Source organism: Plectropomus leopardus, chromosome 3 (assembly GCF_008729295.1).
Source record: "Plectropomus leopardus isolate mb chromosome 3, YSFRI_Pleo_2.0, whole genome shotgun sequence".
Lineage (NCBI taxonomy): Eukaryota > Metazoa > Chordata > Actinopteri > Perciformes > Serranidae > Plectropomus > Plectropomus leopardus.
The window spans coordinates 6,312,353-6,338,235 of record NC_056465.1 but is presented as its reverse complement, the minus strand read 5'-3'; the positions used below and the strand labels follow the sequence as shown (position 1 = coordinate 6,338,235).

At 42.1% G+C, this 25,883-nt stretch overlaps 1 protein-coding gene across 1 annotated transcript in view; it reads right to left on the bottom strand.

The window, feature by feature from the left end:
- igfbp3 (insulin-like growth factor binding protein 3) overlaps positions 1–24,495 on the bottom strand; it is a 29,153-nt gene extending 4,658 nt beyond the window's left edge. The window contains exons 1-3 of the mRNA XM_042483852.1: positions 24,054–24,495; positions 20,828–21,078; positions 17,630–17,749 (exon numbers count right to left, since the gene is read on the bottom strand). Of these exons, the coding sequence (XP_042339786.1) occupies positions 17,630–17,749; positions 20,828–21,078; positions 24,054–24,417 (735 nt within the window). The 5' untranslated portion in view covers positions 24,418–24,495. The remainder of the gene's footprint in view (positions 1–17,629; positions 17,750–20,827; positions 21,079–24,053) is intronic.
- Between the last annotated feature and the right edge of the window lie 1,388 nt (positions 24,496–25,883).

The following is a 25,883-nucleotide window of genomic DNA, read 5'->3' as shown; positions in this document are numbered from 1 at the left end:
TTTAGATTTTGGGTGCTTGTCAGGAGGCCAGGTCATGCTTCAGCAGAACATCTCATTGATCACATCGAGAGGTAATGCTCTGCTGTCTGGAGCTGCCTCATACTTCTTGTGAGACACTCAGAGATAAACACTGCAGATGATGCAGCTGCTCGCCTCTTGAAAGACGACAATAAATGTATCACTATCGGAGCAGGAGAGCCTCGCTCAGGCATCCACGTGCAGCCAGCATGCTGCAGAGTTCGTCCCATCTATGAGCTGTTTATTTATTAGGCTTATGTGCTTCTGACCAGTGGGGGTGAATGATGAAAAAGCAGATTATTTTCGATAGAGAGGGGCAGGGAATGAGGGACGAACTGACTGAGTGAGAGTGAAGGAGTGTGAAGGTAAACATGGAGTTGCTAAAATATTTGCCAAGGCCAGTTGGAGGGCTGCAAGGAAACCAGCGCTGCTATTCTGGGAAACTGGCAGACACTCAAAATCATCTGGAGCTGATTATGGCCAGTGTGTGCACGAGCAGACGTGCGTGTGCGCACATAAACACACATCAGCAAACATGTAGGCGCACACAAACAAGAGTTGTATCTACTGTACATATACATATCCCCCACCTGCTTACACACACACTCACACACGTACGCAGTACTATCAGATGACCCAGAGGGGACCAGCCTTTGTAGAGTGGCAACTTTATGAGCTCCATTTGGGGTACATATGAAACGACATAATCAGTCGGGCCAGGCTAAACTCTGGCTGAGAATACTTCTCCTCCTAACCGTCACCTCCCTCCCGGGGGGGGCAGTGACAGAGCTGAGAGGTGACCAGCCAGGGCTGAGTGAGACACGCCTGTCTGTGTCTCTGGTGGTGCAGTCTGAAAGTAGAGGACATGCAGTCCATGAGTATATATACAGTATATACTATATTTGGCACTGTCCATTGAAATAATGGCTCAGAGGTTTAAATGTGGGCATTACAGGACTAAACCAGTGGTTCTGCATTGTTTTTCCTACATACCAGCAAATGACCCTGGAAACTTGGAGGTACTTTTTCTGCCTCATTAAGAAACCTTTGGTTGTGGTACGCTATGAAAATCCATTTCCGGAACCTTTACACCTAATTGATTTCTACAATCCATAAAACATGTGAAGGCTACATTTATTATTGTTGTAAAGTTACAATATTGTTATGCAGTTGAGAACTTCCAATGAAACTCTAAGGTCTCTTCACACCTGGTATTAACATGCATCTGAGGCGATAGTGCTGGACAGCTCTAAGTACAAGTGTGAATGCACCCAAGACACATTAAGATCACTCAGACCACATTTGGAAAGTGGTCTTGGCCACATATGGCCATATTCTTTAGCAGTGTACGTACCTATTCGCATGCTAGTCACAACAGGTGACAACAAACGGGCAAAATGGAGTATATATAAAACACCCAGACTGATTTCCATTTAGGCCAAAGAGTGCAGCTAACATCTTGGCCGGAACACGCCAAGGAATAGACCCAGTCTGTATTTTTTTATATTCCTTCTTTTAATTTCAGTCATGGAAAGTGCATAGCAGCTTTAAAACAACATATTTTGACTTTGCAATGGGAAATTGTGTACATTTTTATTTGCATATGGAGTGGGAAAATGAGATCCAATCACAAGTGGTTATTCGAGACACATGCAGAGACGCATTTTACTGCCAGATGTGAAGAGGACCTAACAGTGATAAATACCTAAGGCAGACTAGATCAGTTGGAGCAAGTTTCACGTGAGTACTTCATTTTCATATCCTGCAGAAATGAAAGGAAACAATTGGCTGCCAGGTTTGATAAAGCTAAACTACATTATAAATCTTAAGCTGATGTATTTGAAAATCAGCAAAAATGTAATGTAAACATGATTTTTGTAGGTATGGATCTAAAACCCGAACACCACTGGTATGTATGGTAATATTTAACCAATAACTTTGTTAAATGCTTATAACAATCAGTATTCACGGTCACTATTGGCACAACCTGTTGTGCCTGTGCAAACAATTAGTGTTGTTGCTTTTTTACATAGCGCATTATTTATACTGTCACATTTGCACACATTAGGAGCAATGTGATTCAATGCCATGCTCTCGGAAACTTCCCCCTGTAGACAGGAGGAGCTGGGAATCAAACCACCAACTTGGAAGCATGACAGTATTTGCACAAGTACAAATCACACAGGCAGTGTTGCGTCATTTAGCACACACTGGATTGGATTTTCTGAAGGGATGATGAACTTTGACATTGGGAAATAGGACAGTGGTTCATGCTGACAAATGGCAACTTGTGATGACATGTCACGATGCCACTGGTGTGTTGCCTTACATTGATATTAAGACTTGAGGGTTCTTTGACAAGCATCTTACCCCGCTAGTGTGTGTTGGTGTTTACAAGACGAAGTCTGGGTGGATGCTTGGGCATACAAAGTGTGCGACTTCAACAGTCAACATTGGTTTTGTTGTTTTTTTCACTTTCCTTATAAGAATTACATAAGATCAATACCACTTTCATGTCTGTGCGATCCGTATGGAGCTGTATCCAGGAGATTGCAGGCCTAGTTTAGCATAAAGACTAGAAGCAAAGGGCGACAACCAACCTGGCTATTTCCAAAGTTAGACCTACCAGCACCTCTAAAGCTCACTTGACATGTTTACTAACACTGCAAGTATAAGGTGGGAATATTGCTCTGTTATGCCGCCTCACTGTTCTGTATAAAAGGTACGATCGTGAAGTGGAGGGGCAGAGTTTTCCCGCCTTTAAACCAGCAACACTAACAGTACTAACAGCCCCTAAACTGTGTCTGTGTAACAGGGACAGCTGGCAGGATGAGACCATGGGCGCAGTGGAGATTAAAAGCAGCTAGCAGCAGTTACCAGCTAACTCAAACAAGAGGAACAGTGGCCACTGGCCTCCAGTGGATTCTGGAGCTCCTTAGTCTCTGAGCAGAGGACAAGTTCAGCTATTATATACCAGGAATGGTAAAAGATTGTTATTGCCATGTTATGTCATTGTGTTGTGTTAAATGTAACACCCATCATATCTGTTTTGCTTCTGCAATGCTGACATGCTGTCTAAAGTCCAGCTCCAGATTTTGGTTCTGTGCAAACATGCAAAAGTGGTGCAAAGAAGGGACTTCGAAGCGGCCCTGTAGTGTGAGCTTTATGTAAAAAGGCTTCATGATTTGTCGTTTCACAGGAAGTTACATGCTGTAATGGTTCCTTGGGAGACATTTCCCAAAACATAGTCACATTTGACCATGACAACAATTTCTAAGATCTTAACCAACTACTGTAGTTTTGGTTGACTGGACTACACCTTAACCATTTGAAGGTGGTATACAACATAATACCAATACAACTGGAACAGGCGTATATAGTACTATAAAACGGTTACAGTTAAGGAATAAGAACTGTACATACAAGATGAACAGCGTAGGATTTGTTGTGCCTTTTATTTTGAAGGACTATAATTTCTACTCAGTTTATCATGATATCATGATGTGGATGTAAACACCTTCAAATTAAATCTGAAATGGCAAAGTCTTTTTTTTGTTGTTTTTAATTTAAATTCCAACACTGAGGAATACTGAGCCAAGACAAAACTCTCTTAATACTTACGCACTGCATTGTAGGCAGCTGTGCAGCGACCCAGAGGCAGACAGACAGACAGGCTTTGGAGTGTGACCAGGTGTCTGTTTCCGGCGTACTCAACATCCACGTGCAGCCTGAGTGCATGATCAAAGGCAGCTTTATAGAGACAGAGGCCCATTAAAATACCTCGCCAACAACTACCGCGGCAGTCTTGGGGCAAGTACGCAGCCCGACACGCCCCATTCTCACACACTAACATCATCGAGAGATTCTTTTTCTCCTACCAATCTCTCTTCCTCCTCTTCTGTCTTACTCTGTTTTCTGTCTCGCTCTCCTATCCTCCCTTCATTCCCCCTCACGGTGCCATCGTCTGAGTCTGCGGCCAGCTTCTATTTTCGCCCTGACCCAGTGGACGAGACTGCGGAGAGGAGCTTAACATTGTGTTCCTGTGCTCTGGTTAATGATGATGGAGTCCAGTATGTGGCGTGTGTGTGTGTGTGTGTGTGTGTGTGTGTGTGTGTGTGTGTGTGTGTGTGGTGTGTGTGTGTGTGTGTGTGTGTGTGTGTGTGTGTGTGTGTGTGTGTGTGTATGGGAGAGTTGAAAAGCCAAAGGAGAGGCGGAAGGGAGAGGAAGAGCAAAATGTGCATGTGTGCATTCCCCTGTTGCTTGGCTACCTTTGAATTTCCGCTCAGTCTCTCTTTCATCTGTGAACTATTAGCAGTCATCTCAAGCAATCCTTTCTTTACTGCTTCAATCTACACACACACACACACACACACACACACACACACACACACACACATACTGTAGGAGAATGCCACAGACAGCCAAACTGTCGCCGAGGACTAAATGTCACTTTACAACTACCTATGACAGATAGTTTTGCAGTGTATAATATTAATGCAGTGCACTGGTTTCTATTTAAAATATTCAATAATCTTGGCAGTTTAAAGGAAGAAAACAACAACAGTCCATCTGTGTTAACCACCTAAAGGTGGCTCTGATAAGTTTGTGGTTTTCTTTGATTCATGACGGCTACAATAGATTTCAACAGTGACACAACTTCATAGTAAAAAACAAAGAATTAAAAAAAACATTAGTAGAAACTTTTTCAAAACATCAGTGCTGCCTATTCCATTTGTCCTTTGTCTAATCACTGTGTTCCAAATATTCATAGTTGCACCAAAACATCACTAAATATCCAGCGTGTGGCGTCAGAATATGGATGGATACACAGCTTTCACTTTTTGCTAGCATGATTAGCTGCTTATGTTTGGTATTTGTGAAAACATAGTTACAAATGAAAGAGCTAACTGAGTGAGCAGCAAACTGTGTCAGGCCTGTTTTGGTGAGAACTTAAATGTTTGGAAGCAGTGCCCGACCTATCGAAGAGTTTAAAACACTGAGGTGTGATGCTAACAGTTAGTCCAGTCACTGCCTGTGTGTGTGAGGCCTGCTGGACCCTCATAACTGTCTCCACCATAGAGCTCACACATCACTCTGTGGTGTAGTGAAGTCAAGCATGGTGTGTTTGACAGAGCTGCCAGTTCAGCATGGATGCCACCAAGACGTTTGTGTGGCTGTACTACACGCCACTCAATTCACACCACAGGTGCCGAACGTATGTATCTGTATGAAATATCTATACTATGGGTATTGGTATCACTTTAAGGATACTGGTATTGGTACTGGTATTGTAATTTTTTATATGATACTAGCTCTAATAAGGATCTCTTGAAGTTTCTGAGATTTATACTGCGTGGGTATCTAAAGATACTTCTTTTGAATTTGCTTACTACAAGTTCCAACCAAGTTATTCTTAAGGAAACACAAACAGACAGAGAAGTGAATTATGCTGCAGTATCATAAGTAGTTTTTAAAGTTTCTATGGATATTTAGTTTCTTTCTTTTTCTACAATAATACTAGGTTGCTGCAAACCTTTCTGAACCTTTCGAGCACAGTGAAGTGAGCAGCTGATACTAAAAACAGACATTTTCTTGGAGAAGCACTACAAGGTGCTCACTAATCCTATCACCCTGAAGCGCAGATCCTGAACCTCAGCTCTGGGGTCAGCTCAGACCTCATGCCCCATATTCTCAGCCTTACAGCCCTAACACCGGCCCTGCGTGATCCACATGGTCGTCACTAAAAAAGCCCATTTCATCCATCCCGCACATTCATAATGCTACCTTTATGGGGTGTGTATGCATGTGTGTTGTGTGTATGAATGCGTGCTCTTGTGATGTCGGTCTTTATAGCTAATAGCAGCGCCACTGGGCTTCACGGACATTAAAAAGAGCCTGGTCCGACCACAGGATAAACACAAGCTCATAAAATGTTATGTGTTTGTGTGTATAGGGGCACACATATATGTATTTGTCTAGAGAGGGTGCATCTGCGTGTGTGTTTGTAAGTGCACTGGGAGTAGCTGCAGGATATTACTTTTTCTAAAAAAAAAAAAAAAAATGTTTAATGAGACTCCCAATGAGTTCAGCTCCAGAATAATTTGTGTTTGTTTTAGAAGAATAGAACCACACAAACCTTAAAATAGGAGCCTAAAGAATCAATATAAGCAGTGAATATGCTGAAAGACTTTTTAGAGACAGATTGCATGACATAGTCAGTTATCTATGAACAGAAAATGTATCAATGGCAAGTATGATTACCACCTAAGTAATTTATTAACTAAAACTAACAACTTCCAAATATTTACATCTTAAAACTTAACTAATGTAAGTTGCTTCGCTCAATTTCATATTATTTTACAATAAATCAACTGATGACAAAAAACAGAAACAATCTGAAGATTTGAATTTGGGATCCGCTAACTTGTGAAGGGAATTATTTTTTAATTTTTTAATTTTTATTTTATTTTATTTTTATTTTATTTTTTTATTTGAGATGATAGGGCTCAAATACACAGTCTTTTTACTACACTGGGTGTCTGTACAGACTTGAGATTGTGTTAAATTTTCTTGCTGTACATTATTTTGGTGGACAGGATCGTAGCATTTCATCACAATCCGTTATGGCTGTTGAAGTTAGTAATCAACAGTGGTATATCATCACACTGCTGCTGGAGTGTGAGCTCCATGCAAGGGATGGTTTGTGAGAGGTTATCCTCACGCACACAGAGTTGGGGCTAACTCTTAGCGACACACAGCAAGCAGTAAAGGTTGTCCACAGAGTCACGCCCTTTTGGTATCAGTGTGAGTTTGTTAGGATGTGGAACCATGTCGGACTTTAGCAGTTGTTGTTTTTTAAGTTGTTTAGAGAGACACTCAGCTGCCTTAATATTTTGCAATGGTATGTACAATACGACCTACCAATGCAATGGCTAAAGCAAAGGGGCAACCTGAGGTAACCTCTTTGGCTAAAGCAAGCTAGATAATATCATATAGAGATCATATATGTGTGATAAAAGAAAAAACTAAACATTAGTTCATTAATTTGCGCATGCGACACACCAGGGGTGTAAGTTACTATAAGGTACCAGGCCCAAAGTGTTCTAATATATCCAAATTACAGATTGCCTTCAGATTTTTCTGTAATTAAAAAATAAATTAAAAAAATAAAATCAGTCAACAATGGAAAATATTCGATTAAGGCAACCTCTGACACTTACATGTTCAAACAGTTGCCATGATTATGACAACCCTTGTAGGCACGCACATGTAAAGAGACATGAGAGACAAAGACATGTATAATCCGTCGTCTAGCGATAGAAGAAATAAACAGCTACAAATTAATCAATAGTGAAAGTGGTAGTTAGCTGAAGCCTTAAATTCATCAATCAAACCTCAATATTTTTTGGATATACATTGAAATATTTCTGTAAAGTCATGCATTGATCAATATTCAAAGTTGAAACTGAATGCTTGGCCATTACTTACTGATTTTTTAAAATTTTTAAGACCTTGCACAGTTGCTTGTGTTGAGCAAGGCTACTCAATTATGACAAAAATAATAATGATGATTATTTTGATTGATATTTAAATCACGATTATTTCACAATTATTTTAACATGATTACTCATTGGCCTTCAGAACATTATGCATATTCTTGAACATTAACACATTAACATTCATAATTTTAATGTCCTTTAACTTTAAATACAAGTGAACTGAAAAACAGTAAAAGCTTTGTGGTGCAGGCACACACATCTTGCACATTACTGCAGTTTTTTCACGTTCACTGTGGCTCCCTGTTTTCAACCCATGCTGAAATTTCTGTTTGGACTTTTGGGGGACGGGCCGAGAACATCCACAAGAAAGGGTGCACTTGATTTAAAAAATAAAGGACAAAATGGGAGCAACATTGTTAGACTTATCATGCCATGCAAAATCGTTTTTATCTCGAAGGCAAAATCATAATTGAAATTGAAATTCGATTAATTGCACAGCCCCAGTGTTTAGACACTATACCACGATGCATTGTAATCCGGTCAAATAAAATAAGGGTTTTTACAGAAAACATGTTCTCAATAAGGTATTGACAATGAATGGTTTTGTTATCAGTGCCAAAACTTTGGCACCACATTGGCACAATTATTGAAAACTATTGCTCTATCTATTATGCAACAGCAATAGCAAAAAAAAAAATCCCCAAGTGAGAAAGAAGGCGATGTGGATTAGAAATCCAGAGAAGAAGCAGAACGATGGAGAGAGACAGAGTTAAAATAGCTGTCTGGGTCCCCGAAGGTTGACCAGTTATTATAAAGCCATTGTGGTTGGTGTGTACGTTTCCACAGATCCTTCTGAGTCACGCTCAATAAGTCAGTCCTTATGGGCCTGGCACTGTCAGGACCCAGCGAGGGAGGAGGGATAAGGGTACACAGGCACCTGGCTCACATCCTTAACCCACTGCCTCTTTCTCCTCCTCCTCCTCCTCCTCTTCCTCTCAACACACACACTAAACTCTGAAAGAGTACATAGAGAGACGCAGACACTGTCATCCCATTCACAACCCTCTGCGGGGTGATTCCTGGCCAAACAAGGAAGGAAAAGCCAGGTGGGCGGAAGGGCAGGATGGACAGAATGATGGAGCGGGCAGGCAGAACAAAAGATGGGTGGATGACTGTAGACAGGGCACAATGGGGGTAATGATGGGTGGGTGAAATGATGAATCAGAGAGAGAGCCTGAGAGTGACAGTGAGAGAGAGAGGGAAAGTGAGAGTGAGTGTGAGACTTTGATGGGGTGTAATGAGTGGGTCAGTGTTGGGTATGCATGGCCTGAACTGGGATACTGGGCCAATTCATATTACTGCTGCTAAAAATAGGTTTCTCTGTAGCCGAGGTAGGGCGAACACGGCTCAACCCTCTCCTACAGTGCTGGGGCTCTCATATTACCAGCAACATATACACTGAAACAAACACACATACATACAAATACATGCTTCTGACTTTTTCTTTGTGACAGTTAACCTATCAAACAACATTCTAGCCCTAATCAATCTTTCTAGACTGAAGTCTTTAAAAAGTGGCTGTTTAAAGTTGGTACTCGTGTCCTTCATGTAGAGTAAATAGGATTCCAAAAGTGACAAGTATTCTGAACTTATCAACGGATCTGGAAAATGAAGCCAATACAGAAGTGCCTTTAAACTTGCATTCTTTAGTAATGGACAGCAGGGGGAAACTGCACTGGTAACAAAAATTAGTCCAATCGATGAGAAAATGACCCACCTTCTTACTTGATTTAATACTTAAGTAAACATTTTCAAGTCTTCTTCAATAAAGCATGATGTTCATTTTGTAAATGATGATCCCATTTAGAGTAGAAATGCCGTCAAAGCAGGGTATGTCTGTGCATTGCTCGTTTGTGATTGGCAACTTGTTACCAAGTTCTCTGGCTCCACTCACTCCTCCATAGCTCGACCTTCTTGTTCAGCCAGCCAAATATCAAATTTGAGGCCTTAAAACAGTAGTCCACAAACCAATGGGTGATGTCACAGTGGCTGCATCAACTTATTTTATACAGTCTATGGTTCTGAGTAGAAAAGTGTCTGACAACTCAAAAAGCCTAATGCGACACAGCAACTTAATGCGACACAGCCTCTGGCTTTTGTTTGATATCTAGTGTCTGTAAAAAATGTTGCATATTTCTGATGTTCCGTCCTTTGCGCAGTTGGCTTTTTTACTACATTAAGTGAATGCTGCTGTCACACTAAACATCCCGCTTAGCCTGTACAAACTTTAAAACTTGTATGGAATAGATGAAAACAAATCAAATATTCGTGTTAAACAGTCAAATCTGATTCAACAGACAAAATTCTGAATCGGTTACAGCCCTACTCAAGTGCCAGATGTGCTTGATCTTCACATGACAGCAGCGTGTCCAGCCATATTTTTGCAGACCACAATATGTTTGCAATATACTGAACATAGTATATAGAGAAGACAGCGCTTCATGAGTGGTTTCAGACATTCCTGTAGTAATTACGATCCCTTTCTTCGGCTGCGAAAACCTATCATCACTGAAATCCATTGTAACCTACATGAATCTAACCTGACAGCAGTTTCTCTTCTGAAGTTTCCCTTTTTGACAACAGTCTTTTCCAGGAACCCAGAAAGCGTTCTGGGATATCGGATGCTCTTTCTAGGACATTTTCTACCATTTGATCTGACAAACCTGTTTCCAGTTTTTGTCACTTCCTGCCAAAAGTCCCGTCTCTGGAGATAGTACTTACCGGTGGCCTTGCAACTATCGGTGCAGAGTCTGCAGAATTTAATATCCTGGTTACACTGATCAAACACAAGTCTCAAAACTGCTTTAACATCTGTACTGTTTTCATTAAAAGTAAAAGCAAGAAGTGGCTGGTACTAATATCACCATGTGAAGTATAAATGTGATTAAAACAACAGAACCTGAATCCCTGACCGTGGCCTAAAAATGAGCAAGAGATTCTCCACAATCTACGTCATTGTTTCTTTGTGTGCGAGTGCTGTTACCTGTTATCTACTATTATTTACTATTGCATAACTACTTGTTCACTTGAAATCTGATGCTAATGTTACCACATTTAGGGCAGCTACCAAATCCTCATTAATTCAGCAACAACCGTTGTGGCATGGCCTCATGTCGAATGTGTCTCACCCAAAAGGTTTCATATGAACACACTAAACTGATGGCTAATCAAGTGTGTTCTGCTTTTGTGTGAGAGGAAATAACCCTCCCAGCCAGCAGACAGAGGTCCTCTGTAATCGCCATTCAAGAAGGGAAACTGGAAGACTGCAATGAACCTAGTTAGCCAGTTAGCACATGAACAACACCATCCAGTGTTAAAGAAACAAAGCATATTTACTGCCAGATGTCTGACATTTTCTACAACTTTCCAAAACTGAAAATCACATCCGCTTCACATTGCAATTGATCAGATTTGTGGAGATGAGGCAGTCTTTGAGTATGCCCGTTCTGTGCAGGTACAAAACCCTTATCACCTCCGATGGGTCGGACAAGACATCACATGAACCGAGCTGTCATTCACTTCTCTACAATCCATCTGTTGCTCAGTATGTTCAAATAGTCATCTTTTCCCCAAAACATGGCCAAATAAAAGTGTGCACAGTTAGCGACTTTACAGTCCATTTAGCTATCATAGTTACAAGATTAAAATCATCTGTCGGGTACCCGTTACTCAACTGAGAATGCTTGAAGTCAAGCAGTCATTTTTTTTTCTGTGTACTTCAGTGTACTCCTGCTGATGTCCTTGGTCCCCAGATTTTGCTTTGGAGTAAGCACTCCTGATTTTCTCACTAGTCTTTGGTACAGACAGCTGCGGACATGATACAGCACTGAAACGCTCTGAGATAACATTATTTTCTCCCCTCCTCTTAGAAATGGTGAATTTACAACTCACAGCAATAAAACACAGTCTCTGGCTTTTTTTTGATATAGAGTGTCATCAAAAAATGTTGCATATTTCTGACCCGTCGCCACTGTTAAACTGAACATCCTGCTGAGCCTTGTTAAAACGCGAGTCATAAAATATTTTAATTAAACAGCCGAATCTGATTCAGCTGACACAATTCCAATCGGCCACAGGCCTACACAAGTGCCAGATGTTCTGGATCTTCAAATGACAGCAGTGTGCACAGCCATACTTTGGTGAAACACAATATGTTTACGTCATACTGAACATAGTATGTGTAGAGGACAGTGCTGCACAAGTGGTTTCGGAAGTTCGTATAGTAATTATAATCCTTTTCTTCTGATGTGAAAACCTGGAATCCATCATAAATGACATGAATCTAACCTGACCGCAGTTTCTGTTCTATAGTAACTCTGTTCAATAACAGACTTTTCCAGGAACCCAGAAAGCTTTTTAGGAACTAGAATGTCCTTTCAAGGAAGTTTTTGCTTTTTTGACCAGACAGTCTTTTCAGTCTTTGTCCTTCCCCTCCACAATCCTTAGTACTCTCTGGTGGCATTGCAACTGTCAGTGCAGATTCTGCAGAACTTAATATCACATACTGGTCTCTTTAATTAAAAAAAGAGCCATGAAACTGCCTAAATATCCATACTGTATTCATTCAAAGTATAAAAGCAAGAAGTGGCTGGTGCTAATATCAACATGTGGAATACAGATGTGATTAAAACAATAGTAGCTGAATTTCTGATGAGCAAAAGATTCTCTACTTCTGCAAAACATTTTTTCATCAGAAAGTCCTGGAACTACTTGTTCACTTGAAATTTGATGCAATTGTCACCAATTCTAAGACAGCTACTAAATCCTAGTGAATTCAGCAAAAAACTTTTTTTACTTAACTGTTGTAATCTCGAGTCACTAAAGGCCCAGACACACCAAACTGACATCAGAGAACTAGTGGCAATGAAAGCCGCCTGTGGCATGGCCTCATGTCGCCTATGTCTCACTCAAAAATTTACACATGAACACACCAAACCAATGGCCAACCGGCATGTATGTTCTGCTTCTGTGTGAGAGGAAGTACCCCTCCATGCCACATACGGCAGCCATCTGTAATCATCATTCAAAGACGGAAACCTGAGGACCGTCTTGACGCTAGTTTGCTAGTTAGCACATGATCAACACCTTCCAAAGTTGAAAGAACAAAGCACATTTACCATGCACCAGTAAACAATAACACAAACCTTCACAAAACATTTCTGCTGAAGAGTTTAATAGCTAAAGCAAAACAATCTTACCTTATATATAATTTTTTGCTATTTCATGCCTTCTTGATTTTAGCCCTTTCCAATGCAGAAATGCCTAACACGTGAATTCTTTCTTAATGGCCAACATGGGGCAACTCCACTGGTTGCAAAAGAAGTCGCATTGTGCAAGTCAAAGAGAAAATGACCCAACCTCTTACTCGATATTTTTTTTTACTTCAGTAGACATTTTCCTGATGAGTTTTTGGTCTCAGTCACTAATTTCAAGTCTTCTTCAATAAAGCAGGATGCTCATTTTGTAAATTATGGTCCCATTTAGAGTAAAATAGATGATAAAGCAGGGTATGTCTGGGCATGGCTACCTTGTGATTGACAAGTTGATACCATGGCGGTGTCCTCTGGCTCCCCTCACTCCTCCACAGCTCCACCCTCTTATCCAATTATGGTCAGGTCTGGCTCCAGAATAACCAAGATGACAACAGCCAAAATGCCAAACTCGAGGCTTCAAAACTGTAGTCCACAAACCAATGGGTGACGTCACAGTGGCTAACTCTACTCTTTTTCTACAGTCTATGGTTCTGGGTAAAAAAGCAGCTGACAATTCCTATAACTTTCCAAATCAAATCCATTTCACAAAGCAATTGATGAGGTTTGCAGAGATGAGGCAGTCTTTGAGTGTGGGCACTCTGAATAGCAACAAAACCCTTATCACTTCAGACTGTCAAACAAAAGATTATATTAACCCAGCCTTCATCCACTTCTCCAAAATCCATGTTTGCTCAGTATGTTCAAATAGTCATCTTTTTCCCAAAACATGACTGAATAAAAGCATGCAAAGTTAGCGGCTTGATGACCCATTCAGCCATCATAGTCACAGGTGTAAGGCTGCGCCTTGAAAGTCGGAGATTCTAATCATTGGTTGGAAACTCATTTAACTGAGATTGCCCCAAGTTTACCTTTGGTGATGCTTTGGTCCCCAGATTTTGCTGCGGAGTGAGCGCAAGCAGTTGTTGCATATTTCTGACCTGTCTTTAGTGTAGTTGGCTTGTTTACTCTATTAAGTGAATGCTGCTGTCACACTGCACATCCTGCTAGGCCCATACAAAACTTTAAAATTTGTATGGAATAAAAAAGCTAATCATTAATATTTGTTTTAAAACTAACAAATCTGATTCGACAGACGTAATTCTGAGACGGTTACAGCCCGTACACAAGTGCAAATGTTTTTGATCTTCAAATAACAGCAGTGTGTACAGCCATACTTTGGTGGATCACAATATGTTTGCAACATATTGAACATAGTATGTGGAGGGGACAGTGCTGCTTAAGTGGTTTCGGAAGTTCCTATGGTAATAAAGATCCCTTTCTTCGGCTGTGAAAACCTATCATCAAGGGACTCCATTGTGAATGACATGAATCTAACCTGACCATAGTTTCTGTTCTATAGCTACCTGACCACGGTTTCCCTTTTCAGTGACAGACTTTTCCAGGAACCCAGGAAGCTTTCTAAGAAATAGAATACCTTTTCTAGGACATTTTCTGTTTTTTACCAGACAAACCTGTTTACAGTCTTTTTTCCAGTCTTTGTTCTGGTGGCCCTGCAACTATCAGTGCAGAGTCTGCAGAACGTATCTGCACTGGTCTCATTAATCAAACACAAGCCTCTAAACTGCTTCAACATCTGCACTGTATTCGTTTGAAGTAAAAGCAAGAAGTGGCTGTTGCTAATACCACCATGTGGAATATGGATGTGATTAAAACAATAGTGGCTGAATTCCTGATTCTAGCCTAAAAATCGAGCAAAAGATTTTCCACTCCGGCACGTCTCACACATTGACTTTATGACATTGTTTCTTTGTGTGTGAAAACAGTTCCCTGTTATCTACTATTATATTATTATTGAGCAACTTCAAGTAGCAGTTGTAGGTCTCCACTCAGCAAAACATCTTTCGATTACACAGCTTTATCTGGGAAAGGAAAATAGTCCTGGAACTCACTACTTGTTTACTTGAAATCTGATGCAAACAACACCACTTTTAAGAGAGCTACCAAATTTTGGTCTTATTTTTAAATTTACTGATTAAATGTGTGCATTATAATATCTTAGTGTATTCAATTCACCTTTTTTACCGAACTGTAAAAAAGGAACCCAGACACATACAACACACAGACAACCAACATTAGAAAAACTAGCGGCAATGAAAACCGCCTGTGGCATGGACTCATGTTGCCTGTTTCTTGCCTAGAGGGTTCCACGTGAACACACTAAACCGACACATACGTTCTGCTTCTGTGTGAGAGGAAATACCCCTCTATACCAGTAGACAGTGGCAGTCTATGATCTTCTTTCAAAAAGGGGAAACCAGAAGACTGTCGAAGCGCAAGTCACCAGGAAGTCTTTCTTCTGAAGAGCTCAATGGCTAAAGAATAATAATCTTTCATGATATTGTGATAAGTTTGTTTTGACCTCACTCCCTCTTGACTTTAGCCATTTGTTTACTTTTCTCACTTCCGTTTTTCTTCTTGTGCGCTTTGCCGAACTGCCAGTCAGTGACTTAATTCACCCACCCACTTAACTCCACGCTGATTCAACATGCTGAATCTGCAGAAAAACAGAGGATTAGCACCGTCAACTGACTATTGGCCTGGTGTGTCAGGGCCTAAATATCCCTTCTTGGGACAGATGTTGCAAACTAGGTATCTGCTATAAACACTATGATACTTAAGCCTTTGAAACACGGAGCGACACCACTTTTCTTGTGCTGCTTTCAGATGCCTTTCACAAGTATTTCAATCTTTTAAACCTGAGAAAATTGGTGCATATTCTTTTAAAAACATGGTGAAAAAGACAATTAGCTTCTTGTTAAGAAATGTTCCACAGATTGCAAGTAAATAGTAAATTTAGAAGATTATTTTTAAAAAGCTAGGGAAAAATGTCTAGGGACAAAAGCTGGGGAAAGACTTCATGTATAATTATTAGAATTCCAGATTTTTAAACAGAATTATTATATTTTTAATCCAGATAATTTCCTGTGTTTTGTCTTTTCTTTTTCACTTGAAAAAATAAATTCAAAGTTATTTCCTTGCAACTTTTTCCTAATTTCTTGCTTATTTTGGTATCATTTCTTGTTAAGTTGCTTATTGGCATCTTTCCATGTTTTTGAAAAAAATCAAGCCAATTTGCTTGGGTTCAAAGGGTTAACTTACATTGGATAGGCTTTTCAGTTTGTCTATGTATGCTGTATCTGTCCCTATTAAATAAACCATAAATTAATAAATAGATCAAATCTAATCAGTTATCAAAAATGAACAAAAGGGATTTTTGTATAGGTCTAATTTTACTTACTATTGATCCTTTGATCCTAGAAGCACTTGGCTGAAAAGCCAGGTTAGTTCTCAGTCTAATTCTTAGTATTATTTCTGGGAAAAGATCCATCTGAAAGATGAAACTAACACCTTTAGAAACCTTTCAACAGTTTGTGAGTATTTGGCACATAAAGATTTTTGGGGTATCACTTCAAGATACTATGTCAGCTTGTGCATCATGTGTATAGTTATGCCCCCTTTTCCCCTGCTCAGTTCTTCACCCATTCACCCCCCCCCCCCCCCCTGCTCCCTCCTTTTCACAGTATTGTCACCCTAGACGGTTCACACGGTCTCCTCTTCGCTGTGTTTCCGGTCATAAATCTCTGCAACACACCGTGAAGGCACATCCCTTCGGATGGATTTAACACAACACCCTGCACCCCACCAGCTCGCTGAGAAAAGGGCAACAAGGGCTGGCACACTGCTACACACACACACACACACACACACACACACACACACACACACACACTTAGACCAGAACTGACAGTTTTCTAGATGATATCTTTTGATGAAAACCAGGAAAAGAACAAGTAATGGTCTGATTTTAATAAAAGAAGCAATGAAATCGCACTTTGTGGGGAAAGACTGAGGTAAGAATCTGAGAGGATGATTTGTCTGTGTGTGTGTGTGTGTGTGTGTGTGTGTGTGTGTGTGTGTGCGCGTGTGTGTGTGTGTTATGGCTCGAGCTGGTCTCTGACTCATGGTGCTCATTGGGGGGGGGGGGGGGGTTTGGTGACTCATGCGTTTCTCAGAACGGGCTCTAGCTTCGTGGAATCCCTCCGATAAGGCTCACAACCTTTAGGAAATGGGATGGTGGTATTTATTTGATACGTCGTGTGTCTCAGCAATGCCCCATCACCCCTCCCATCCATCTGCCCCATTCCCTGCCTCACCCGTCCTCTCCTAAGGTCAGCACATCACCCACCAAACCACTCCAAATGAATTTTAGCTTCCTCGTGTTTTCCCCGTCTTACAAATGAGCAGGCCATGGGTGGCCCGAGTCTGCTGTACCACGGACAAGAAAAACTAAACCAGTGACAGCCTGTTTGTTTTTTTTACCTCACCAACAGCACCCCACACCTACACACCCTCACCAAAACTACCGCCATCAAACAAGCGCCATACATATACTCCCTTGCCGCCACATCTACCGTGCCACACACACTCCCAGACCACATTCTTACATCCCTACCCCCCACACTCTCCCACACCACACACCCACAAACACACCTGACCGACTTCATTTCCTGTGAGGCATGAGTCAGACGGCTGCAGTGCATTTACCGGAGTAATACATAGTTATTAGCCATTCTGATAATATAGTGTTGATGTGGCTGTCAAGGCAACCCAAGCTGCAAAAAAGGGGATTGTGCATGTGTGGGTGGGTGGGATGAGTCGGTGAGGATTCTTTGGAAGTGTTCAGGCATGCGGTGGGGCTATCTGCATGTCCACAGGTGTGTGGGTGTTTAAGTGTGTGAGAGAAAAAAGAGAAATGAAACAGCAGGGAGAGCCATTCACCTGTTTTTTCTTGTAGAAGCCCTTTCTGTCACAGTTGGGTATGCGGAAGCCTCTTGGGTTGAGCACGTTGCTGATTTTAAGACTGCTCAGGATGCTCTCCATCTCCCTCCGACACGGCCCCTAGCAACACGGCAAACACACCCCGGCGACGCCAGTATTACACACGCATCCTTCCACAATCACAAACATGAAGAACATGAGGAGTGTTCATGCAGTTACAGGAGTTCATGGTGAACATCAGAAAAATTAAGTCCCAAACTGAGACACCACCTTTCTTGAAAAAGTTGTACACAACCAAAATTATGTTGAAATAACAGAAGATAACTTGAAGGTACCCTGTGTAGTTTTTGACCACAAAGTGGTGTGGAGAGCAATGTTTTGTTGAGAGATTCCACCGACTGTTTGTATCTTGCCTTTTTCCTGCACGTGCATGAGTCTGCACATGCCTACCTCATACCACAGGTTGACAGCAATATGCATTCTTGCCAACTGCATCCATGTGCCACAGAGAGTCAGCAGTCTGTAGGGCTTAATTCCAGCAAATTGCCTCAGCAGGTGATTTCCCTTACGAGCTCTCCCCCTCTCCTAGAAGTGTTAGTCAGTGGGTGGAGTGCTGGATTGAAATAAAAACAAACGTGCGGACTGATTCGTCCTGATGGCTTTATAATGAAGGCGCTGACTGTGTCAACGGTTAACCATTAACTGCTGAGAATATTTTTGACCAGTTACACATATCTTAATTTTGCATCTTCTCAGTGTACTGCACTGCACCCCATCCGGGTCTCGTGGGAGCTAATATTAGCTAGCACAGCTGATTTGGTGGTTACCACTGATAGCACCGTCCCGACCCAAAAGCGTTGCTGTGGAAACATTGTGCTCATCCTCTTATCCCCCCAGTTCACTGAAAGTGGACCAGAGGGTGGGGATGATGTTCCCTCAGCAATCGGTACAGCGTTACCTGCTAATCACTGAATACACAGCTAGCTAGCCAATGGTAGCTCCCACCCAACATGGGTGGTGTGCAGTGCAGAGCAGCCAAGGAACCAGTGGAGGGAAGTAGACATGTTTCTGCATTAGACATGTTTCTTTCAGCAAAGCCAAATGAAAATTAATTCAAGACATCATCATCACAAAATACTAAAATCTAAGCACCTCAAAACAGATAGTGCTTGGAAATGCAGCATTTAAGATCACTGGGTAAAGGGAACTACAGACTAAAAGCAAAGGCTGTGTTGTAATCCATGTCTTTTTTCTTTCTTTTTTCTTAAGAATTAACGGGTTAGTTAACGGTTTATGCACGTCGGCCTATTGAAAGCAAAATAAACCGAAACTAAAATCCCTAGCGCTGACCATAAAATGCAACACCAGCCATGGACCTTTATTGCATGTCCATCTCTCTCTCTCCTGTTTAGTGAAATTTCTTTTCTAACAGCTATTTATCACAGGCATCAAATGAAAAGGTTGCAGACTGCTGTCTCTCTTAAGCATATGGTGGTGATGCCTATCAACAGAGGTTGGTGGTAATTAGAGAAAAAAGAGATCATAAAGTAGGCAGTAATAAAAATATCGGCCAAACTGACATTAACAAAGCTTTGAAAATGTTTTAAGAGACAGAAAATGTACCAAATATGCTTCTTTCAATAGTTTATACTGGGTGCCTGACAACTGCTCTGGTGCCTCCTCAACTAAAACACCATGGGTACCTTTAAATCGTTTTTTGAAATATTATAACACTAGCAGCATGTTCAGCTTCAGTAGCAAAGGTTCATAAAGGCAGTTTAAACTGGTTAAAAGAGCCTTTTCACAGCAGACATTTTGACTTGTCAGAGTAGGAAAAGCACAGGCGTATTTATCAACATTAATTATGGCTGCATTCCATTTAAGTGAGGTCCTGGTCTTGTGCATTTTGGCTCAGTGGAAAAGTTTACTGGGACACTTAATGGAACCCAGTCATCTTTAATGAAATTAATTACACCTGTGCGTTTCCTACTATGACCTGTCCTGTCTGCTGTCCATTAGAATCCAAACAACAGTCTCACAAATGCAAAGACACAGACTGCACTGAAGAGCTGAAATTGGCTGCTAAAACTTAAGGTAACAAACAGGAACTTGTCCAAAGATGAAAACTCTACAAGTTAGCCGACGAGCAAACTAGCTAGCAATTGAAACTAGAAAGCTAACTAGTCAGCGGGTTTGCTGGCTTTGTCCAAATTTAGTAATTAGCCTACTGATAGCTAACATTAGTGAGCTAACTAACTAGACAGACACAGGCTCTTTTCTTTTCCCACTGAGCATGTGATACAATATTTTTATCAAAAGGCCAACCTGAATAGTTTCAAATTTGAATTTGAAATAGGTACGGCGTACAAAATACAAGGTGACTGAGCTAGAGAGCTAGTGTTTACAAGCTAGCTAAAAACCTGTCTATGTTAAGCCTCTCCATGGCTCTCTTCTTCTCCCCGGGTATGTTATTTTTATCATTTTAGTTTTCATTTGGCCAATTTTATTAACTTACAATGTACGTTCTCTAAAGTTAAATGTAGAAAATACAATGCAGGTAAAGAAAGAGAGATAACTAGCTAACAGAAAAACTGACATTACCCTATGCTAACGGCTTTAGCTGTTTAGTGCTTTTCTTATTCTAGGGTAATAACGTTCATAATTTCTGTTTTCAAAAGGGTAAAAATATCAAGCTGAAATGTGCTGTAGTATTTATTGTCATCACTTATAAATAGTATTACAAAAATGCAAAGAAGCTTGAGGAATAACTGTAAGGTAAGTTAGTTAGGCTACTTAGTTAGCTCAGCCAACGTTAGCAAGCAAAATAACAAGCAATCTAACGTTAACTGTTTTCAGCCCAGACAATCTCTTCTCTTCTCTTCTGTTTGTTTGGTTCACGATTTTCAAAAAAGTGTGATTGGCAGCCTACATAACATAATTTTGTTTTAATAGAAATCAGGACGCCTATTACTTGTAAAGGACCATGGAAGATATTGACATTAACATAAATGTTGCTATTTGAGGTAATGTTGTTGCACCAGAGGTAACATAAATGTTAGCTTAAAGCTTTTTCTTTTTAATTTATTGGTTGTGGGGAAGAGGGGCTCGGGTCAATGTCTTTATGAACCTCTGCTGACTCACTGTTTTTGCCTAATGCCATTTTTAACAGAAATATCATTGCTTCTGTGTGTAACTTACATACTCGGTCTCCCTCTTGTTTTCCAGGGAGAAGTTGTGCATGTCCATGTTGGCTCCTCCGGACACCGATTCCACCTTGTAGCTCTGAGTCTTCCTGTTCTGTTCTTTCTGGATCAGCTTGTTGTGCAGAGGAGGCCTAGTGTCCATCGAGCCCCGGCTGTGCCCACCCCTCACGGTCGCCATGCCAGGCAACACTGTCATCGCTGCGGTCACGTTGGCATAGCCTTCTTCTACCTGATTTCCAGCATTCTCTGAAGAGGTAAACGTAAGTCATCAGTTTTCAGTGTTTTTTTCGAGGGGGGGGGGGGGGTTGGTTATGCCAAAAAAGTATTGACTTATCCTTCTCAATAATCACTGATGACCCACTGGAAGTGTGTGGCAGTGTATTTATCTGCAGAGAGTCTGCCCTCTGCTTGTATTGTCTTATTTTGCTGTTTCCTTTTTTTTGTTGAGTGTAGTTTAGTTTACTACTCCGATAAGACACTGCAATGCCAGTAGTGCCTGCTTCTCTTAATCCAACAGAGAATTCTTGACTGTCTAAGTAAGGCCTGTTTGAAAGAGACAAAATAAAGTTAGCTCATTGCCTTGTGGGCTGTTTGGAGACAGAGCTGAAGCCAAGTAATAAACAGAAACATGACGATTTCATATCCACAAATTTCCACAGCATGCAGACCAAGCGATAGTCACAGAGAGGAACTGAGTGTAAACAAGACTTTTTAAGGATGCTGTGAAGGAGAAAATGTTGTGTATGTGTGTATATATGTTGGGTGGGGGAATAGGGGATTGGGGCTAAAAGAGGAGGAGGTTAGGGCACTAAGAGGTAAAGTGGGAGATGAGGGAGCAGATATATTAATAGCCTGTGGTGCTGGCAAAGATTCCTGTCAAATCGTTAAAGACAGAGTGGGGACCCTCTGACCGAGAGGAAAAGAGGAGGGGGCTCCAAACACTCCCTAATATAGGAAAGGACCAAACTACCCATCATGTGCCACCCGGTTGGCCACACCACCACAAGGCCACAGTTGCGGGAGCTAACTGATCTTAGAGATATCCCGAAGAGGCAGAGGGACGATGGGAACACACATGCAGCGGCTTACACACACCCAAACACAGTTTTAAACCGTTAACTCAAAGCAGATTTTGTGTTTGAGAGCTGCGGTGAGGGCTGCGGACGGGCATGTAGGGGTGTAGCTCGTGCGGGCAGGCAGGCTGGCAGCCCACCCTTTCTCCGTGACCACCTGATCAATTAGTGACGTGGTGGGGCTCCACAGTCTCCCAGGCCCTCCAGAACTTAGAATAACAACATGGATGTCAGCAACAACGTCAAAAACCAGCAGATGCTCTTTAACCTGATACAACCTCCACACTTTTTTTTTCCTGATCACTGAAAAAATGTCCATGACTGTCCGTAAATGTCTATAACCGAGGACAAAAATATTGAGCCCTTTTTAAGATTCCTGAAAGCATTAATTTTTATTGTCAATATAAACTTTTATATAACCTTTCTAGGAAGTGTGGGGCGTTTTAGATAAACACATTACGCAATTTGTTTGTATAATGGCACAGGGGTAAACAGCACAAACTGCGGTGAGGAGAGCTTGTTAATGTCTGGGAGGAGAGGCTGCTCTGGAGCTGGGGACTGATGGTGGTGGAAACCACTAGGCTGCATTTACGTACTCTGTCCAACAGGGGCGCTCTGGATCATTTCCCACAATTTTTCAGATCTGCAGTAGTGGAGATACTGGAATTAGGCATGCATTGATACCTGCCTCACTGTTGTTATCTATTGTGTTCTGCTTAACAGGTGAGAGGTGATGTCAGACTGATCTCTTTGCTCCCACATTGGATTTTTTTTTAAACAGAGATAAACACAAATGACACAGAGAGGATGAGAGGAAATAAAAAGAGAAACATACAGACTATGTGACAGGAATAGAAAAAGTAAGACTGCGAGTGTGTATGTGCATGCACATGCTGTTGGATGCATAAGTGTGTGTGTGTGTGTGTGTGTGTGTGTGTGTGTGAGTGTGTGAGTGTGTGTGTGTGTGTGTGTGTGTGTGTGTGTGACAATGTGACTGCTGAGTGCTTGCACACCACACATTACTGTGGCCAAACCAAATAACCAGGAAGAAGAAAACACACACAGAGGCTCCTGGAGGCCTGACGTCAGCAGTGCCTAAACACACAACAGTGTGTATTCACATGTAAGTGGCATGTGTGCCGTTTCACCAGTGTGAGCAGTGTGCATCCATTCACACAAAACACCATGCAGATATTATGAGGTCTCTTATTATAAGCATAGACACTCATGGAGGACATATGCAGTTTGGGCTCATTGCTACTGATGATTTTGAATGTTGATTGTTTGTAGGGAAATGATCCCCCCCTTTGCCACACACCCAAGATGTTTTGGCCCACATCCTAGACCAGGAAAGCAGCAGCACATATTTTCATGCTGTGTACAAAAATCCACGAGCTTTACTTGAAGAAAAATAAGGACATTACAGAAGACAAGGACATGGTCTGCGCTCAGCCTCAGTTAAATACTGTATACTTACAGTATGTATGTGGCATTCCTTAACTATTGGTTTGAAGGAGCCAGGCTGTGTGTATGTGTGCTTGGAGGAGTGTGTGTTAGGGAGAAAGAGAAGGAGCAGTGTTGTGCTTCTCTTAAAACAAACAATTTGTAAAGCCCAAAACGACAATCTTTTAATTCCTTAAATTTCATTTTACATTTTACGCACGATGGTCCAGAGCTGTGCGCACATGGAAAAAGAAGTGGCCGCCTGGTGGGAAAGCAGCGATTAATTGCTGCGTAAACCTCCAAGCCATTGCCGGTGTTATCCACTCAAACTTTCAGGAGCCTATGGGATTTGTTTAACCCAGGCGAGCACATCACTGTGCAATGTCAAGCCTCCCCTCTAAAACCCCACGGCTAGGTATTATGTTTTACATTGTGGCAGGCTGCTGAACAACCCACACAATACATTTTGTGCATGTTTATTTTTGCCTTATATCTCTGGTAAATCCGTTTAAGCATCTCATCCACTATCATTATAATGCACTTCATCGTTGTTTTTTTTTTGTCCATAAGCAGGGAACTCCCCGGGCAGCTCACAGCAACATCTCATTGGAGGGCTCCTGTCAGAGCCACTAAATAACACACGCACTAAAAACAGCAACAACATTATGAATCATGATAAGCGCAAACCAAAACACCGCTTCTCACCTGGTTTTTGCGGCGGTATAAGAATGCTGTTGAGCTTTTTGGACGCGGCCCTGGAGCACACTCCCCGTCCCTCCAGCAGAGCTTGCAGGGGTCGGATCTCCCTCGGCTGGTGCTGGCAGGCTAAGCCGGAGCCACAGCGCGCCGTGTACACTCCACAAGCCAGTCCCTCGGCCAGGGCGCACGTCATGCAGCAGCCGCAGCCGGGCTCCCTCACACGCTCCGCGCAGTCCTTCGGCAAGGGCTTGCACTGCAGGAGCGCCCCGGCGTCGCACGGCTCGCATCGGACCACCGGCCCCACGGTGCCGGCGAGCCGGGTGAACGCAGCCAGCGCGGCGGCGAGACAAAGCACGCAGAGAGCGGGCATTCTGCCGATTAAGCTGGTCACAAAGGGACAGTATGTGAGTTGTCACGTAGGCTTAAGGGGACTCTCTGTGACACAGCGAGCCGGCTAGCCTTCTCCATCTGTATTTTCTTTTACGCGAACTTCTCGTTTTATACAGGCGGAAAAAAGAGCCAACAAGTCACACCCTCCTCCGTATGAATAATGTAAACGGAGAGCCCCGATATGAGGGACCGCTACATCCAGTCTGAAGAGAGAGCCGCTCAAACGCTCAACTCGTTCAATCCCTTATAACAAATTACTGAGGACTGTTAATCTTTCATCCTTACCCTGTTCTGATAACAATGCAAATGTGTATGTCTGGAAATGTGGCCTCTTGTCAAAATAAAGGCAAGTAAAGTGAGCTGCAGATGGCATTTAGCATGAATGTGTTGGTTATATTTCTCCTCAGAGTAATATTAATATATTTTATGTTACAGATAAGACGCATGCATGCAGATTTCCACCAGAAGAGAAATGTGCTGCACCAGGAGAGATTTTTTCTCAGTTGACTGTTTTCAACCCTGCAGAGGTTTCCACACCACTGGCCACATCCCCTGCAGGCATCAAAGGTATGTGAGTGAATGCCATTGGCATTACCCCCCACATGCAATACTGATAAAACATTCCTCTGGGCAGGTGTGTAGGTGGCCTCCATGTTAACCCACTAAAACAATAATTTCTTTGCATATAACTTGTGTGTTTTTGTGTGTATGTGAGACCACATGCTTAGTGGTGGGTGCAGCCAGCAAGGTATTGCTTTACTGTTCTGGGTTGTGGAAGCTGCAGTGTTTCGGATGCACATGTCAGTCAGAACACCAGCCACGGCTCCCGCGCACGTGCAGGCCAGACTGCATACCTGACCCTTTCGCCCAAGTAGTTTCAGAAGCCTGCTCACCTTTCACATACCCCAAGCAGACCTGGTGATCTGGCACTTTGCGCCAGCTCCCCCTGCCCCCTCCCTCCCCTCCTATGAGTCCCACCGGCAAGCATCCAGACCCCCTGCACCTTCCCTCCTGTATGGCCCCCCTCGACCCTGCAGCATTTCAAATTATTAGAAAGAAAATGTTCAGATTCTGCAGGCTCAGCATTGCCCCCCTGTCCGGCATATCCTCCTGTTCTACAATAACAAACGCGAGAGGGGGGTACACATTGAGAAAATAAAGCAATCAGTATCGGCCATTGTGTGATTTCCACCACAGAAGCAGAAAAAGTGTTGAGACTGCATTATGAAAAACAAGCAGAGGGTAAGGAAACACCCCCGGAATAGCAAGAAAACGTCTCCGGCTAAGATTAGTTTTCTTATTACTTGACATTTTTTTTCTCTTTCTGCATTTTTTCATGTCTGAAATATTCAGCTTCTGACCTTTGGCTTGTTTATTGTCTGCCCGTCCGTCCAGGGTATGATTTACCTAAAGCGACCTTACTATTTAAACGAATTCAGCAAAAAG